General features: G+C 40.1%; 1 protein-coding gene across 3 annotated transcripts in view; it reads left to right on the top strand.

Annotated features, from left to right (window-relative positions):
- Nucleotides 1-19854, top strand: part of LOC109891612 (metabotropic glutamate receptor 2) — a 99415-nt gene that overhangs the window by 65415 nt on the left and 14146 nt on the right. For all 3 annotated transcript variants that reach the window (XM_031825463.1, XM_031825464.1, XM_031825462.1), the window contains exons 3-7: nt 5196-5465; nt 5642-5821; nt 6037-6427; nt 8073-8191; nt 8449-8613. In XM_031825463.1, coding sequence (XP_031681323.1) covers nt 5196-5465; nt 5642-5821; nt 6037-6427; nt 8073-8191; nt 8449-8613 — 1125 coding nt within the window. The remainder of the gene's footprint in view (nt 1-5195; nt 5466-5641; nt 5822-6036; nt 6428-8072; nt 8192-8448; nt 8614-19854) is intronic.

The raw sequence follows: 19854 nt of genomic DNA, 5'->3' as shown, positions 1-19854 counted from the left end.
TGGAGAAATGTTCTCTGGTCTAATGAAACAAAAATAGAACTGTTTGGCCAAAATGACCATCGTTATGTTTGGAGGAAAAAGCGGGAGGCTTGCAAGTCAAAGAACACCATCCCAACTGTGAAGCACGGGGTCGGCAGCATCATGTTGTGGGGGTGCTTTGCTGCAGGAGGGAATAGTGCACTTCACAAAATGGCATCATGAGGCAGGAAAATGATGTGGATATATTGAAGCAACATCTCAAGACATCAGTCAGAAAGTTAAAGCTTAGTCGCAAATGGGTCTTCCAAATGGACATCGACCCCAAGCATACTTACAAAGTTGTGTCAAAAATGGCTTAACGACAACAAAGTCAAGGTATTGGAGTGGTCATCACACAGCCCTGACCTCAATCCTATAGAAATATGTGGGCAGAACTGAAAAAGCGTGTGCGAGCAAGGAGGCCTACAAACCTGACTCAGTTACACCAGCTCTGTCAGGAGGAATGGGCCAAAATTCACCCATCTTATTGTGGGAAGCTTGTGGAAGGCTATCGGAAACATTTGACCCAAGTTAAACAATTTAAAGGCAATGCTACCAAATACTAATTGAGTGTATGTTAACTTCTGACCCACTGGGAATGTGATGAAAGAAGTAAAAGCTGAAGTAAATCATTCTCTCTACTAAAATAAAGTGGTGCTCCTAACTGACCTAAGACAGGGATTTTTGACTAGGATTAAATGTCAGGAATTGTGAAAACTGAGTTTAAATGTATTTGGCTAAGGTGCATGTAAACTTCCGACTTCAACTGTATTTATTAAGTGATAAATATTTTTTATTATGTTTTGTTGTATGTGCGTGCACTGTATTGAAAATAAGGAATTGGTTTATTGTAAATATGACTATACAGTCAACTTTAGAGTAGGTAAAGAAAAACATTTAGCACATCCTGATGTTCACTACAAAATGACATGTATTGATCTCTCTCTCTCTCTCTCTCTCTCTCTCTCTCTCTCTCTCTCTCTCTCTCTCTCTCTCTCTTTCTCTCTTTTTACTGTATCCCCCATTTCTCCCCATATGACCCCTGTTTCTTCCCCCTCTCCCCTTCTTTAAATAATTTGTAATTGTATGTGCACTGTAGTGGACATAAGGAATTGGTTCATAGTAAATATGAACAATTTAACTTGACAGAAAAAACAGTTAGCACATCCTGATGTCCACTACAAAGGACATTAAGAAGCTGTTATAAAAATAGGACATTGCCCTGAAAATTCACCACACTATTCCTGAGATATTTACTTAGCAATTTGAATATCAAACTTACAAAGATTATAATTACACAATTACACACATTTGCCTTCTACTAACATAAAAGGTGCTAATTGTGTTTGGCAGACATTTTGAAACACCAGGAAGAGAAAGGTATCCAGGTCACAACCCCACACGTTATATCATTGGCAAGCCCATAATGTCCTCTCAAAGTAACAACAGGACTTAAGTACTGTATGGGCAAAGATACGGACCAAAACCCAATGTCCATTAAAGTGGAAAAAAAATGAATTGCTGGGTATCACGTGAGGATATAATCTAGTCCTATCTGATTTAAGAGAGTACAATGAACACCATATCACATCACATAACCAAGACGCACATGGGCCATATGTGCTCAGAATAAATAATCAGTCCACTAGCAGTGTTGTATAGTCATAGAGCATCAAAAAAGCCACATACAGTGCCTTCAGAAAGTATTAATACCCCTTGACTTATTCCACATTTTGTTGTGTAACAGCCTGAATTCAAAATGGATTAAATATATATTTTTCCTCGCCAATCTACATACAATACCCCATAATGACAAAGTGAAAACATGTTTTTAGACATTTTTTGTAAATTAATTGAAAATTAAATACAGAAATATTTAATTTACATAAGAATTCACACCCCTGAGTCAATACTTTAGCAGCGATTACAGCTGTGAGTCTTTCTGGGCCACACCTGGATTGTGCTACATTTGCCCATTATTCTTTTCAAAATTCTTCAAGCTCTATCAAATTGGTTGTTGCTCATTGCCAGACAACCATTTTAGGTCTTGCCTTAGATTTTCAAGTAGATTCAAGTTAACTCTTTAACTCGTTCCCTCCCCAGAAACATTCACTGTCGTCTTGTAAGCAACTCCAGTGTAGATTTAGCCTTGCGTTTTAGGTTATTGTCCTGCTGAAAAATGTATTAGTCTCCCAGTGTATGGTGGAAAGCAGACTGAACCAAGTTTTCCTCTATGATTTTGCCCTTGCTTAGCTCCATTCAGTTTATTTTTTATCCTGAAAAACTCCCCCATCCTTCGATCCTTAACATCCTTAAGATAACAAGCATACCCATAACATGATGCAGCCACCACTATGTTTGAAATTATGGAGAGGGGTACTCAGTAATGTGTTGTATTGGATTTTCCCCAAAACATAACACTTCATATTCAGGACAAAAAAGATAATTGCTTTGCCACATTTTTTGCAGTATTACTTTAGTGCCTTGTTGCAAACAAGATGCATATTTTGGAAAACTTGTATTATGTACAGGCTTCCTTCTTTTCACTTGGTCATTTAGGTTAGTATTGTGGAGTAACTACAATGATGTTGATCCATCCTGAGTTGTCTCTTGTCACAGCCATTAAACTCTAACTGTTTTAAAGTCACCATTAGCCTCATTGGTGAAAACCCTGAGCAGATGCACTGCTCTTTGTGAACTGAGTTAGGAAGGGCGTCTGTATCTTTGTAGTGACGAGGTGTATTGATACACCACCCAAAGTGTAATTAATAACTTCACCATGCTCAAAGGGATATTTCATGTCTGGAAAACCTCTGTGGTCTTTGTGGTTGAATCTGTGTTTGAAATTCACTGCTCGACTGAGGGACCTTACAGATAATTGTTTGTGTGGGGTACAGAGATGATATAGTCATGCAAAAACCACATCAAACACTATTATTGCACACAGAGTGAGTCCATGCAACTTATTATGTGACTTGTTAAGCACATTTTTACTCCTGAACTTATTTAGGCTTGCCATAACAAAGGGGTTGAATACTTTTGACTCAAGAGATTTCTACTTTCCATTTGTAATGGGAACATACAGCTGCAGCACGGCATGAGGCGTCTCACAACACATGCTACGCAGAGTATTATACAGTATACTGTAGGCTATTCTGCACAGAAAACAGAACTTTGTGGGTGTATTAATGATGTGCAAGAACTATCAAATACTGGATTAATCTCCTCAAATGAAGATGGATATCTGTCTCATAATATTTTAATGTACTGGCCGAAAAACTAAAGGGATGATGGCCACTAATTAGTCAACTAAAAAGTTAGAAGTCACTATTCTATTGTCATGTGTTGGGAAGGCAGGTGAAATAATGAAGATCTGAAGTGTGAAAGAGTGAGGAGTTAAATGAGGTCCATGGGAATGGTAGGGCTGTGGAAGCCCCTAGGCATCCTGATGTGCTAGAGGGAGAAGGTGGTAGTTACAGTGGTATTACAAGAACAAACATGGGCATACACACACGAATGCTTGAGCACGCACACACACATTTGCTTTACTCTCTTTGTGGGGACCAAACAATTGATTTCCATTCAAAGTCCTATTTTCCCTAACCCCTTTCCTTAACCTTAATCTTAACACCGAACCCCTAACCCTAAACCTAACCCTAACTCCTAACCCCTAATCCTAATTTTAACACTAACCCTAAAACGAACTCCTAAGCCTTAAATAGCCTTTTTCCTTGTGGGGACCGGCGAAATGCCCCCATAATTTTCCTTGTTTTACTTGGGAGGACTTCTGGACCACAAAAGGATAGTAAAACTAAAAAGACACACACTCGCACACTTATCGATGTTGACGATTTATTCAACATGTTCTGCTTTCCACAGAGGTACAATATAATATTGTTCTATTCAATTATGTGATTAGGCCTATGTCTCTCTCAGCAACATCCGCTTTCAATAGCTTCCACGTGGTAGATCAATAGATGATGTCTGAGTTATTTGGGGCATAATAAGCTTATGGTGTCTAAATATCAATGGTAGATTCCACAACATACGCACACACCTCAGTCTGCCTATCTGATGGCTTTAGTGTGTCTGGCCCTAGACTAGACAGCTTTAAGCTGCTGGGTAAAGTTCTTGTCTCAAAGTTCTGGTTGTTATCACATAATTAAACAGATATGGTTGTCATCCATTTCTTCCATCTGTATTGGGATGGGTGGCTCTTGCTCCAGGTAATGTGGATAACCGACATCGTAGACAGGGTTGGTGATAGCGTTAGATTGTGTGACATGTGAAAGGGGCTGGTGACCTCTCTCTATCTACAATGTCAAACCCTCAGGTGAGACAAAAATTGAGGTTTTAGAGTTAATTTCCTGCAATTCTCCGCATTTTGCCATGGGCCCTAGCGGCTGCGGGGCCCTAAGTGGTCACTTATGTTGCTTATACCTGGAACTGGCCCTGTAGACAGCAGAAGCTTTTCAAAAGAGAATCCTCCGAGGTACAGAGATACAGTAGAGAGAGGCATTTTTGGACTGAAGATGCAGAGATAAAGAGAGACATTTTTGGACAGCAGAAGATTTTCTTAAGAGGGTCCTCTGAGGTGTAGAGATATTAAAGATTTATGCTAGTCGGCTAACCCAAATGGCACCCTATTCCCTATATAGTGCACTACTTTTGGCCAGAGCCAATATATAGGGAATAAGGTGCCACTTAAGAAGCAGTCATAGACACCTTTGGACTGGGGCTGAGGATCTGATATCAATCCCTGATAAATTAGCTCTGAGAGAATGGTGTGCTGTAGTTGTTTTGTTAGTTTACTTGTAAAATATGTGTGCCGGTTGAGATCACCTAACCGAAGGCGGGCACGTCTATCATATATATCTCCTACAACCATACAGAGGCTGTAGCCATTGTCACTGTGTGAGTCATTTAAATGAGAACTATGATGATTATAGTCCGTGTGAATTTGACATGAGGAAGAAGCTCTCTTACGGTGTTTAACACAAGTGTAGGTGTTGAATGTCTGGGACTAGCTAACATAGTTTATACCTTTTTCTCTCTCTCCCTCGCTCCCTATCCCTCCCTACCTCTCTCCCTCTCTCACTTCCTCTCTCCATCCTTCCCTCTCTCACTTCCTCTCTCCCTCCCTCCCCCACTTCCTCCCTACCTCCTTCCCTCACCAGGTTGCCAACCTCCTCCGCCTCTTCCAGATCCCTCAGATCAGCTATGCCTCCACCAGCGCCAAGCTCAGTGACAAGTCTCGCTATGACTACTTCGCCCGAACCGTGCCGCCTGATTTCTACCAGGCCAAGGCCATCGCCGAGATCCTGCGCTACTTCAACTGGACCTACGTGTCCACTGTGGCATCTGAGGGCGACTACGGCGAGACGGGCATCGATGCCTTCCAGCAGGAGGCCCGCGCCCGCCAAATCTGCATCGCCACCTCGGCTAAGGTCAGACGATTGTTATTTGTTTGTTCGTTGCTGTTGCTGTTGTTGTTGTTGTTGCCCCTGTCACAGCTAAATAATGAATACAGAGTAAATGATTCAATAGTGTTGAAGACTACTGTGTCTTATTGTAACATGCAACAATTATAAGTTAGTACATAATTAATTTGTTGGTCAAACAGGTGAGCCGCTCGATGAACCGGTTCAGCTACGACCAGGTGATCCGCTCGCTGCAGCAGAAGTCCAACGCCAAGGTGGTCATCCTGTTCACACGCAGTGAGGATGCCAGGGAGCTGCTGGTGGCTGCCGCTCGCATGAACAGCACCTTCACTTGGGTGGCCAGCGATGGCTGGGGGGCGCAGGTAGGGTCTGGTAGTCCATTCAAAAATGGTTGATTCCTGATTCCCAAACAATTATAGAACCAATTCCTGTATAATAATCGATTCCCGTCATTTTACTGCTGTTTCCGATAAAATGTCATGTTTTGTGACTGTGATGTTGGTAACTGCAGATGTAAGTTAAGTAAGAAATGTTATGATTTCATTCCAATTAATTATAAAATGTGAATGATTTTCAGGAGAGCGTGGTGAGGGGAAGCGAGACAGCAGCAGAGGGGGCCTTCACAATCGAGCTGGCCTCCTACCCCATCCGGGAGTTTGCAGACTACTTCACCAAGCTGAACCCCTACACTAACACACGGAACCCCTGGTTCAGAGAATTCTGGGAGCACCGCTTCGACTGTAGTCTCACAGAGCCTGGTTGTAGCGAACACAGTCTGCGGGATGGCAAATTTGAGCAGGAGTCCAAGATCATGTTTGTAGTCAACGCGGTGTATGCTATGGCTCATGCCCTGCATAATATGAGGCAGGCGGTGTGCCTGCCCAATGCCACCAAGATATGTGATGCCATGAAACCAGGCACCGGGAAGAGGTTCTATAGAGACTTCATCCTCAAGGCCAAGTTTGATGGTGAGTGAAGCGCTCAACAATAGAAATAGCGTAAATAGAAGGGGCCATCACCATTCTAGTAAATATTCCATAATGGGTGGACCGGTGGCCATATTAAGTGCACCCAATTCTGTGGGTAATGTAATAAAAATGTTATGGCCTTAACAGCCATATAAGGTCAGGTGACTTGATTACTGTCTATATAACAATGTTAGCCTATACTTCATTCACCACACAAGTTTAGATATACTATAGAATGAAACTATCTTTGCCACTCATAATGTTTATGAAATGTTTTATTCTTACTTTTCTTATTTTCAATGTAATAAGGTAAGCGCTCTGCAAGCAACTCAGAATCACAGAGTAATCCTATTATTACCCTGAGCCTCTCCTAGACTGATGTCTAAATATAATTGAGTATTACATTTTTTTATTTAATCATGAATATTGGCAAATTGGGGCAATTTGAAACAAATGCTAATCTGGATTGAGCATGAGATTGTTTTTTCAGTTGATGTTGTGTCCCTTTGGAGTTGAGAAAGGTTTGGTGAAGATTCAATTTGCAGTGATAAAACATGAATTAACATCTATGGGATCATCAGTAACAAATAGAGACTGAGTAAGAACACCTGCAGTATTTTGAGAACATGCCTCACGAATGGATGTTTGCATTAAAGGAATTCATTAAAAAGAAAACTGATTTGATGAAGGAAACTTTTACATAACATCTAAGTATGTGAGAAAAATGTTTTACTATATATTAAAACTCAATATCTAACTAAAGAGGAGGGGTTTTCGTTCCTCTTAAATGTCATAATTGATATATTTCTGTTTCTCCTCATCTGAAACCCTGAAGAAGGCATCACACCCTATAACAATAATAATAATAATAATAATAATAACAATATAGAAGCATTTCTGAAATCTATTTCCATTGTCAATGTCAGGTTGTGATAAACTGGTATAGAAGTCAGGTGCAGGAGAGCAGAGAGTTGTGATCTACTGGTATAGAAGTCAGGTGCAGGAGAGCAGAGAGTTGTGATCTACTGGTATAGAAGTCAGGTGCAGGAGAGCAGAGAGTTGTGATCTACTGGTATAGAAGTCAGGTGCAGGAGAGCAGAGAGTTGTGATCTACTGGTATAGAAGTCAGGTGCAGGAGAGCAGAGAGTTGTGATCTACTGGTATAGAAGTCAGGAGCAGGAGAGCAGAGAGTTGTGATCAAGCTCACACTTTATTTGGCAGAAGCAACAACAGACAGACGCAACTGGTTCAAAAACCTCCAGCCAATGGCAAAAGTGAAAAGCGTGACAACAGTCAAAATAATGCAAATGTTTAACAATTAAACATACTTCGGGTTAAACACGGTACCCAGGGAAAAACCAGCCTGGCGCGTCACACAAAACACGTAACAAAACAATTCCACACAAAGACATGGGGGGGAACAGAGGGAATATATATGTAGTGTAATAAGGGAATGTAAACCAGGTGTGCGGGGAAACAAGACAAAACAAATGGAACAATGAAAAGTGGAGAGGCGATGGCTAAAATACCGGTTATGTCGACCGCCGAACGCCGCCCGAACAAAGAGAGGAGCCGACTTCGGCGGAAGTTGTGACAGTCCAAGACAAGATTGGCTGAATATTATCCACACTTCTGTTTCCCTCAGCTCCCTTCAGACCTGCGGACACGGAGAACATGGTGCGTTTCGACGGCTACGGAGACAGTCTGGGCCGCTACAACATCTTCCACTACCACAAAGAGAAGGATAAATACGTGTACAGGAAGGTATGTAGCTCTCCATCCAGGGGTGCTGTACTGCGGCTGACCATGTGCCTCTCACTGTGTGTGTGTGTGTGTGTGTGTGTGTGTGTGTGTGTGTGTGTGTGTGTGTGTGTGTGTGTGTGTGTGTGTGTGTGTGTGTGTGTGTGTGTGTGTGTGTGTGTGTGTGTGTGTGTGTGTGTGTGTCTGCATTTGGGAAAAAGGCAGAAGACACATTCGTGTTTTAACCAAGTATCTCTCCTCTCCACTCCTGTTCTCTAAAGGTGGGCTACTGGGCCCAGGGCCTCATCCTAAACACCAGCCAGGTGCCATGGAGGGGCCCGGGCGAGGGGCCCCCCACCTCCCAGTGCAGCGACCCCTGTAGGAAGAACGAGGTGAAGAGCATGCAGCCTGGAGACGTGTGCTGCTGGATCTGCATCCCCTGCCAGGTAATACATCCACAAGCAAGGAGAGAAGAGTGTACGAGATTACACTATTCTGTCATTGTGTAGTTTATCTTTTGTTAGTCAGTAGCTCACTTTGAGGGTGTGTTCCAGCCGGCACCATTCATTTCTGCCAGTTGAATATACACTACCTTGTTTTTTTTCAAGTTTGAGTTTATGGTTAGGATAGGGCTGTTGCAGTGACCATGTTACCGCCACACTGGCAGTGATGAGTCATGACTGCAGTAAAATTAAGTGTGACCATTGAGGCATGGTAATATCCTTTTATGCACTCTGGGCATGCTTTGGTAGTACCCAACTTGCTAACTACCATCAGGTCCTAATGACCTGGTACTCAGGGCTCTATTGTCCCTCCATCAGGTCCTAATGGCCTGGTACTCAGGGCTCTATTGTCCCTCTAACCACTCTGACATCAATGCAAATGCCTTTGAAAATCACATCAAACACATCAGAACAGTAGGCCTATAGTACTTTTAAAATTCACCTGATTCATTTGAAGAAAGGAGTTCAACAGCAGGTTGAAACAGTGTAAAACATGGTTGTTGTGGATGTTGTTTCAAAGCCTAACACAACTAAATGGACAGCGCTTTCTAAGGTGAGGATTAATTCAAAACACATATTAGAGCTTATTGATATGCATAGGCTTATGAGCCTAAGCCATAAAAAAATAAAAATAAAAATGATGATTGTGCCCTTATACCATAAATAGCCAACTGCATATTACACATGGCAGAAAAACCGTAAACAAAACTGATTTAAGATGTCTTTGGTACATAAGTGGTCTAGCCTTTGAGTGTGGACTGTATTATTATGCATACTGGATGGACTGGTTACCTTGTAACATTTCTATCCATGAGTCTGGGGGAGAACAAATTGAGTGACATGATACCTTCAGTTATATAGGATATCTCACCACCATGTGTTTCCATCTCCTCTCCTCTCTCTCCTTTCTTCCTTTATTGAGCATACAGACAGACTCTCAACAGTTTAGTGAAATATGTTTAGTTGTGAAAACATGTTACTATTGATGTTCCTGAGCAGAATTAAGCACGGGGTAGCTTCAGGAACAAGGTTTGAGAGCCCATGGCATACAGAGTTTGGGTGAAATATCACCTGTCGGTCATCAAGGGCTCCTCAAACAGTGGTTGATGCATGGAGGGAAATAAGTCTTCTTATATTTTTCAGTTGTTCATATCAGTTGTTCACAGCTCCGTTTTGAAACCGAAGTAGCCTACAAAACAGATTGTCAGGAAAGTGCGCGGCCTCCATTCGCTATTTGAGTTCGAATGGAGGCCCCTGCCACTGTTCCTGCCCATTTCATAATGTCCATTCTCAATCTAAACTAATTTGACATATTAGTGAAGACAAGATTAAATTCAGAATAGTTTGATGGGTGAAAATATGATCACTTGATGCGAGAACAGCTGTGCAGCCTGTGGCAAGGAACAGAGCGCAAGCTTTTTTTTGTCACTTTCTAAAATCATCAAAAAACTATAGTCGCACCATGCAGCCCATATATGACATTCTAAAATCATCAAAAACCTATAGTCGCACCATGCAGCCCATGTATGACATTCTAAAATCATCAACCTATAGTCGCACCATGCAGCCCATATATGACATTCTAAATCATCAAAAACCTATAGTCGCACCATGCAGCCCATATATGACATTCTAAAATCATCAACCTATAGTCGCACCATGCAGCCCATGTATGACATTCTAAAATCATCAAAAACCTATAGTCGCACCATGCAGCCCATATATGACATTCTAAAATCATCAAAAACCTATAGTCGCACCATGCAGCCCATATATGACATTCTAAAATCATCAAAAACATATAGTCGCACCATGCAGCCCATATATGACATTCTAAATCATCAAAAACCTATAGTCGCACCATGCAGCCCATATATGACATTCTAAAATCATCAAAAACCTATAGTCGCACCATGCAGCCCATGTATGACATTCTAAAATCATCAACCTATAGTCGCACCATGCAGCCCATATATGACATTCTAAAATCATCAAAAACCTATAGTCGCACCATGCAGCCCATGTATGACATTCTAAAATCATCAACCTATAGTCGCACCATGCAGCCCATATATGACATTCTAAATCATCAAAAACCTATAGTCGCACCATGCAGCCCATATATGACATTCTAAAATCATCAAAAACCTATAGTCGCACCATGCAGCCCATATATGACATTCTAAATCATCAAAAACCTATAGTCGCACCATGCAGCCCATATATGACATTCTAAAATCATCAAAAACCTATAGTCGCACCATGCAGCCCATGTATGACATTCTAAAATCATCAACCTATAGTCGCACCATGCAGCCCATGTATGACATTCTAAAATCATCAAAAACCTATAGTCGCACCATGCAGCCCATATATGACATTCTAAAATCATCAAAAACCTATAGTCGCACCATGCAGCCCATATATGACATTCTAAAATCATCAAAAACATATAGTCGCACCATGCAGCCCATATATGACATTCTAAAATCATCAAAAACCTATAGTCGCACCATGCAGCCCATGTATGACATTCTAAAATCATCAACCTATAGTCGCACCATGCAGCCCATATATGACATTCTAAAATCATCAAAAACCTATAGTCGCACCATGCAGCCCATGTATGACATTCTAAAATCATCAACCTATAGTCGCACCATGCAGCCCATATATGACATTCTAAATCATCAAAAACCTATAGTCGCACCATGCAGCCCATATATGACATTCTAAAATCATCAAAAACCTATAGTCGCACCATGCAGCCCATATATGACATTCTAAATCATCAAAAACCTATAGTCGCACCATGCAGCCCATATATGACATTCTAAAATCATCAAAAACCTATAGTCGCACCATGCAGCCCATGTATGACATTCTAAAATCATCAACCTATAGTCGCACCATGCAGCCCATGTATGACATTCTAAAATCATCAAAAACCTATAGTCGCACCATGCAGCCCATATATGACATTCTAAAATCATCAAAAACCTATAGTCGCACCATGCAGCCCATATATGACATTCTAAAATCATCAAAAACATATAGTCGCACCATGCAGCCCATATATGACATTCTAAAATCATCAAAAACCTATAGTCGCACCATGCAGCCCATGTATGACATTCTAAAATCATCAACCTATAGTCGCACCATGCAGCCCATATATGACATTCTAAATCATCAAAAACCTATAGTCGCACCATGCAGCCCATATATGACATTCTAAAATCATCAACCTATAGTCGCACCATGCAGCCCATGTATGACATTCTAAAATCATCAAAAACCTATAGTCGCACCATGCAGCCCATATATGACATTCTAAAATCATCAAAAACCTATAGTCGCACCATGCAGCCCATATATGACATTCTAAAATCATCAAAAACATATAGTCGCACCATGCAGCCCATATATGACATTCTAAATCATCAAAAACCTATAGTCGCACCATGCAGCCCATATATGACATTCTAAAATCATCAAAAACCTATAGTCGCACCATGCAGCCCATGTATGACATTCTAAAATCATCAACCTATAGTCGCACCATGCAGCCCATATATGACATTCTAAAATCATCAAAAACCTATAGTCGCACCATGCAGCCCATGTATGACATTCTAAAATCATCAACCTATAGTCGCACCATGCAGCCCATATATGACATTCTAAATCATCAAAAACCTATAGTCGCACCATGCAGCCCATATATGACATTCTAAAATCATCAAAAACCTATAGTCGCACCATGCAGCCCATATATGACATTCTAAATCATCAAAAACCTATAGTCGCACCATGCAGCCCATATATGACATTCTAAAATCATCAAAAACCTATAGTCGCACCATGCAGCCCATGTATGACATTCTAAAATCATCAACCTATAGTCGCACCATGCAGCCCATGTATGACATTCTAAAATCATCAAAAACCTATAGTCGCACCATGCAGCCCATATATGACATTCTAAAATCATCAAAAACCTATAGTCGCACCATGCAGCCCATATATGACATTCTAAAATCATCAAAAACATATAGTCGCACCATGCAGCCCATATATGACATTCTAAAATCATCAAAAACCTATAGTCGCACCATGCAGCCCATGTATGACATTCTAAAATCATCAACCTATAGTCGCACCATGCAGCCCATATATGACATTCTAAATCATCAAAAACCTATAGTCGCACCATGCAGCCCATATATGACATTCTAAAATCATCAACCTATAGTCGCACCATGCAGCCCATGTATGACATTCTAAAATCATCAAAAACCTATAGTCGCACCATGCAGCCCATATATGACATTCTAAAATCATCAAAAACTTATAGTCGCACCATGCAGCCCATATATGACATTCTAAAATCATCAAAAACATATAGTCGCACCATGCAGCCCATATATGACATTCTAAATCATCAAAAACCTATAGTCGCACCATGCAGCCCATATATGACATTCTAAAATCATCAAAAACCTATAGTCGCACCATGCAGCCCATATATGACATTCTAAATCATCAAAAACCTATAGTCGCACCATGCAGCCCATATATGACATTCTAAAATCATCAAAAACCTATAGTCGCACCATGCAGCCCATGTATGACATTCTAAAATCATCAACCTATAGTCGCACCATGCAGCCCATGTATGACATTCTAAAATCATCAAAAACCTATAGTCGCACCATGCAGCCCATATATGACATTCTAAAATCATCAAAAACCTATAGTCGCACCATGCAGCCCATATATGACATTCTAAAATCATCAAAAACATATAGTCGCACCATGCAGCCCATATATGACATTCTAAATCATCAAAAACCTATAGTCGCACCATGCAGCCCATATATGACATTCTAAAATCATCAAAAACCTATAGTCGCACCATGCAGCCCATGTATGACATTCTAAAATCATCAACCTATAGTCGCACCATGCAGCCCATATATGACATTCTAAATCATCAAAAACCTATAGTCGCACCATGCAGCCCATATATGACATTCTAAAATCATCAAAAACCTATAGTCGCACCATGCAGCCCATGTATGACATTCTAAAATCATCAAAAACCTATAGTCGCACCATGCAGCCCATATATGACATTCTAAAATCATCAAAAACCTATAGTCGCACCATGCAGCCCATTTATGACATTCTAAAATCATCAAAAACATATAGTCGCACCATGCAGCCCATATATGACATTCTAAATCATCAAAAACCTATAGTCGCACCATGCAGCCCATATATGACATTCTAAAATCATCAAAAACCTATAGTCGCACCATGCAGCCCATGTATGACATTCTAAAATCATCAACCTATAGTCGCACCATGCAGCCCATATATGACATTCTAAAATCATCAAAAACCTATAGTCGCACCATGCAGCCCATGTATGACATTCTAAAATCATCAACCTATAGTCGCACCATGCAGCCCATATATGACATTCTAAAATCATCAAAAACCTATAGTCGCACCATGCAGCCCATGTATGACATTCTAAAATCATCAACCTATAGTCGCACCATGCAGCCCATATATGACATTCTAAATCATCAAAAACCTATAGTCGCACCATGCAGCCCATATATGACATTCTAAAATCATCAAAAACCTATAGTCGCACCATGCAGCCCATATATGACATTCTAAAATCATCAAAAACATATAGTCGCACCATGCAGCCCATATATGACATTCTAAATCATCAAAAACCTATAGTCGCACCATGCAGCCCATATATGACATTCTAAAATCATCAAAAACCTATAGTCGCACCATGCAGCCCATGTATGACATTCTAAAATCATCAACCTATAGTCGCACCATGCAGCCCATATATGACATTCTAAAATCATCAAAAACCTATAGTCGCACCATGCAGCCCATGTATGACATTCTAAAATCATCAACCTATAGTCGCACCATGCAGCCCATATATGACATTCTAAATCATCAAAAACCTATAGTCGCACCATGCAGCCCATATATGACATTCTAAAATCATCAAAAACCTATAGTCGCACCATGCAGCCCATATATGACATTCTAAATCATCAAAAACCTATAGTCGCACCATGCAGCCCATATATGACATTCTAAAATCATCAAAAACCTATAGTCGCACCATGCAGCCCATGTATGACATTCTAAAATCATCAACCTATAGTCGCACCATGCAGCCCATGTATGACATTCTAAAATCATCAAAAACCTATAGTCGCACCATGCAGCCCATATATGACATTCTAAAATCATCAAAAACCTATAGTCGCACCATGCAGCCCATATATGACATTCTAAAATCATCAAAAACATATAGTCGCACCATGCAGCCCATATATGACATTCTAAAATCATCAAAAACCTATAGTCGCACCATGCAGCCCATGTATGACATTCTAAAATCATCAACCTATAGTCGCACCATGCAGCCCATATATGACATTCTAAATCATCAAAAACCTATAGTCGCACCATGCAGCCCATATATGACATTCTAAAATCATCAACCTATAGTCGCACCATGCAGCCCATATATGACATTCTAAAATCATCAAAAACCTATAGTCGCACCATGCAGCCCATATATGACATTCTAAAATCATCAAAAACCTATAGTCGCACCATGCAGCCCATATATGACATTCTAAAATCATCAAAAACATATAGTCGCACCATGCAGCCCATATATGACATTCTAAATCATCAAAAACCTATAGTCGCACCATGCAGCCCATATATGACATTCTAAAATCATCAAAAACCTATAGTCGCACCATGCAGCCCATGTATGACATTCTAAAATCATCAACCTATAGTCGCACAATGCAGCCCATATATGACATTCTAAAATCATCAAAAACCTATAGTCGCACCATGCAGCCCATGTATGACATTCTAAAATCATCAACCTATAGTCGCACCATGCAGCCCATATATGACATTCTAAATCATCAAAAACCTATAGTCGCACCATGCAGCCCATATATGACATTCTAAAATCATCAAAAACCTATAGTCGCACCATGCAGCCCATATATGACATTCTAAATCATCAAAAACCTATAGTCGCACCATGCAGCCCATATATGACATTCTAAAATCATCAAAAACCTATAGTCGCACCATGCAGCCCATGTATGACATTCTAAAATCATCAACCTATAGTCGCACCATGCAGCCCATGTATGACATTCTAAAATCATCAAAAACCTATAGTCGCACCATGCAGCCCATATATGACATTCTAAAATCATCAAAAACCTATAGTCGCACCATGCAGCCCATATATGACATTCTAAAATCATCAAAAACATATAGTCGCACCATGCAGCCCATATATGACATTCTAAATCATCAAAAACCTATAGTCGCACCATGCAGCCCATATATGACATTCTAAAATCATCAAAAACCTATAGTCGCACCATGCAGCCCATGTATGACATTCTAAAATCATCAACCTATAGTCGCACCATGCAGCCCATATATGACATTCTAAAATCATCAAAAACCTATAGTCGCACCATGCAGCCCATGTATGACATTCTAAAATCATCAACCTATAGTCGCACCATGCAGCCCATATATGACATTCTAAATCATCAAAAACCTATAGTCGCACCATGCAGCCCATATATGACATTCTAAAATCATCAAAAACCTATAGTCGCACCATGCAGCCCATGTATGACATTCTAAAATCATCAAAAACCTATAGTCGCACCATGCAGCCCATATATGACATTCTAAAATCATCAAAAACCTATAGTCGCACCATGCAGCCCATTTATGACATTCTAAAATCATCAAAAACATATAGTCGCACCATGCAGCCCATATATGACATTCTAAATCATCAAAAACCTATAGTCGCACCATGCAGCCCATATATGACATTCTAAAATCATCAAAAACCTATAGTCGCACCATGCAGCCCATGTATGACATTCTAAAATCATCAACCTATAGTCGCACCATGCAGCCCATATATGACATTCTAAAATCATCAAAAACCTATAGTCGCACCATGCAGCCCATGTATGACATTCTAAAATCATCAACCTATAGTCGCACCATGCAGCCCATATATGACATTCTAAAATCATCAAAAACCTATAGTCGCACCATGCAGCCCATGTATGACATTCTAAAATCATCAACCTATAGTCGCACCATGCAGCCCATATATGACATTCTAAATCATCAAAAACCTATAGTCGCACCATGCAGCCCATATATGACATTCTAAAATCATCAAAAACCTATAGTCGCACCATGCAGCCCATATATGACATTCTAAAATCATCAAAAACATATAGTCGCACCATGCAGCCCATATATGACATTCTAAATCATCAAAAACCTATAGTCGCACCATGCAGCCCATATATGACATTCTAAAATCATCAAAAACCTATAGTCGCACCATGCAGCCCATGTATGACATTCTAAAATCATCAAAAACCTATAGTCGCACCATGCAGCCCATGTATGACATTCTAAAATCATCAACCTATAGTCGCACCATGCAGCCCATATATGACATTCTAAATCATCAAAAACCTATAGTCGCACCATGCAGCCCATATATGACATTCTAAAATCATCAAAAACCTATAGTCGCACCATGCAGCCCATATATGACATTCTAAATCATCAAAAACCTATAGTCGCACCATGCAGCCCATATATGACATTCTAAAATCATCAAAAACCTATAGTCGCACCATGCAGCCCATGTATGACATTCTAAAATCATCAACCTATAGTCGCACCATGCAGCCCATGTATGACATTCTAAAATCATCAAAAACCTATAGTCGCACCATGCAGCCCATATATGACATTCTAAAATCATCAAAAACCTATAGTCGCACCATGCAGCCCATATATGACATTCTAAAATCATCAAAAACATATAGTCGCACCATGCAGCCCATATATGACATTCTAAATCATCAAAAACCTATAGTCGCACCATGCAGCCCATATATGACATTCTAAAATCATCAAAAACCTATAGTCGCACCATGCAGCCCATATATGACATTCTAAATCATCAAAAACCTATAGTCGCACCATGCAGCCCATATATGACATTCTAAAATCATCAAAAACCTATAGTCGCACCATGCAGCCCATGTATGACATTCTAAAATCATCAACCTATAGTCGCACCATGCAGCCCATGTATGACATTCTAAAATCATCAAAAACCTATAGTCGCACCATGCAGCCCATATATGACATTCTAAAATCATCAAAAACCTATAGTCGCACCATGCAGCCCATATATGACATTCTAAAATCATCAAAAACATATAGTCGCACCATGCAGCCCATATATGACATTCTAAATCATCAAAAACCTATAGTCGCACCATGCAGCCCATATATGACATTCTAAAATCATCAAAAACCTATAGTCGCACCATGCAGCCCATGTATGACATTCTAAAATCATCAACCTATAGTCGCACCATGCAGCCCATATATGACATTCTAAATCATCAAAAACCTATAGTCGCACCATGCAGCCCATATATGACATTCTAAAATCATCAAAAACCTATAGTCGCACCATGCAGCCCATGTATGACATTCTAAAATCATCAAAAACCTATAGTCGCACCATGCAGCCCATATATGACATTCTAAAATCATCAAAAACCTATAGTCGCACCATGCAGCCCATTTATGACATTCTAAAATCATCAAAAACATATAGTCGCACCATGCAGCCCATATATGACATTCTAAATCATCAAAAACCTATAGTCGCACCATGCAGCCCATATATGACATTCTAAAATCATCAAAAACCTATAGTCGCACCATGCAGCCCATGTATGACATTCTAAAATCATCAACCTATAGTCGCACCATGCAGCCCATATATGACATTCTAAAATCATCAAAAACCTATAGTCGCACCATGCAGCCCATGTATGACATTCTAAAATCATCAACCTATAGTCGCACCATGCAGCCCATATATGACATTCTAAAATCATCAAAAACCTATAGTCGCACCATGCAGCCCATGTATGACATTCTAAAATCATCAACCTATAGTCGCACCATGCAGCCCATATATGACATTCTAAATCATCAAAAACCTATAGTCGCACCATGCAGCCCATATATGACATTCTAAAACCATCAAAAACATATAGTCGCACCATGCAGCCCATATATGACATTCTAAATCATCAAAAACCTATAGTCGCACCATGCAGCCCATGTATGACATTCTAAAATCATCAAAAACCTATAGTCGCACCATGCAGCCCATATATGACATTCTAAAATCATCAAAAACCTATAGTCGCACCATGCAGCCCATTTATGACATTCTAAAATCATCAAAAACATATAGTCGCACCATGCAGCCCATATATGACATTCTAAATCATCAAAAACCTATAGTCGCACCATGCAGCCCATATATGACATTCTAAAATCATCAAAAACCTATAGTCGCACCATGCAGCCCATGTATGACATTCTAAAATCATCAACCTATAGTCGCACCATGCAGCCCATATATGACATTCTAAAATCATCAAAAACCTATAGTCGCACCATGCAGCCCATGTATGACATTCTAAAATCATCAACCTATAGTCGCACCATGCAGCCCATATATGACATTCTAAAATCATCAAAAACCTATAGTCGCACCATGCAGCCCATGTATGACATTCTAAAATCATCAACCTATAGTCGCACCATGCAGCCCATATATGACATTCTAAATCATCAAAAACCTATAGTCGCACCATGCAGCCCATATATGACATTCTAAAATCATCAAAAACATATAGTCGCACCATGCAGCCCATATATGACATTCTAAATCATCAAAAACCTATAGTCGCACCATGCAGCCCATATATGACATTCTAAAATCATCAAAAACCTATAGTCGCACCATGCAGCCCATGTATGACATTCTAAAATCATCAACCTATAGTCGCACCATGCAGCCCATGTATGACATTCTAAAATCATCAAAAACCTATAGTCGCACCATGCAGCCCATATATGACATTCTAAAATCATCAAAAACCTATAGTCGCACCATGCAGCCCATATATGACATTCTAAAATCATCAAAAACATATAGTCGCACCA

This window comes from Oncorhynchus kisutch, linkage group LG5 (assembly GCF_002021735.2).
Source record: "Oncorhynchus kisutch isolate 150728-3 linkage group LG5, Okis_V2, whole genome shotgun sequence".
NCBI classification, from domain to species: Eukaryota; Metazoa; Chordata; class Actinopteri; order Salmoniformes; family Salmonidae; genus Oncorhynchus; species Oncorhynchus kisutch.
This window is presented reverse-complemented; position numbering and strand designations above follow the sequence as displayed.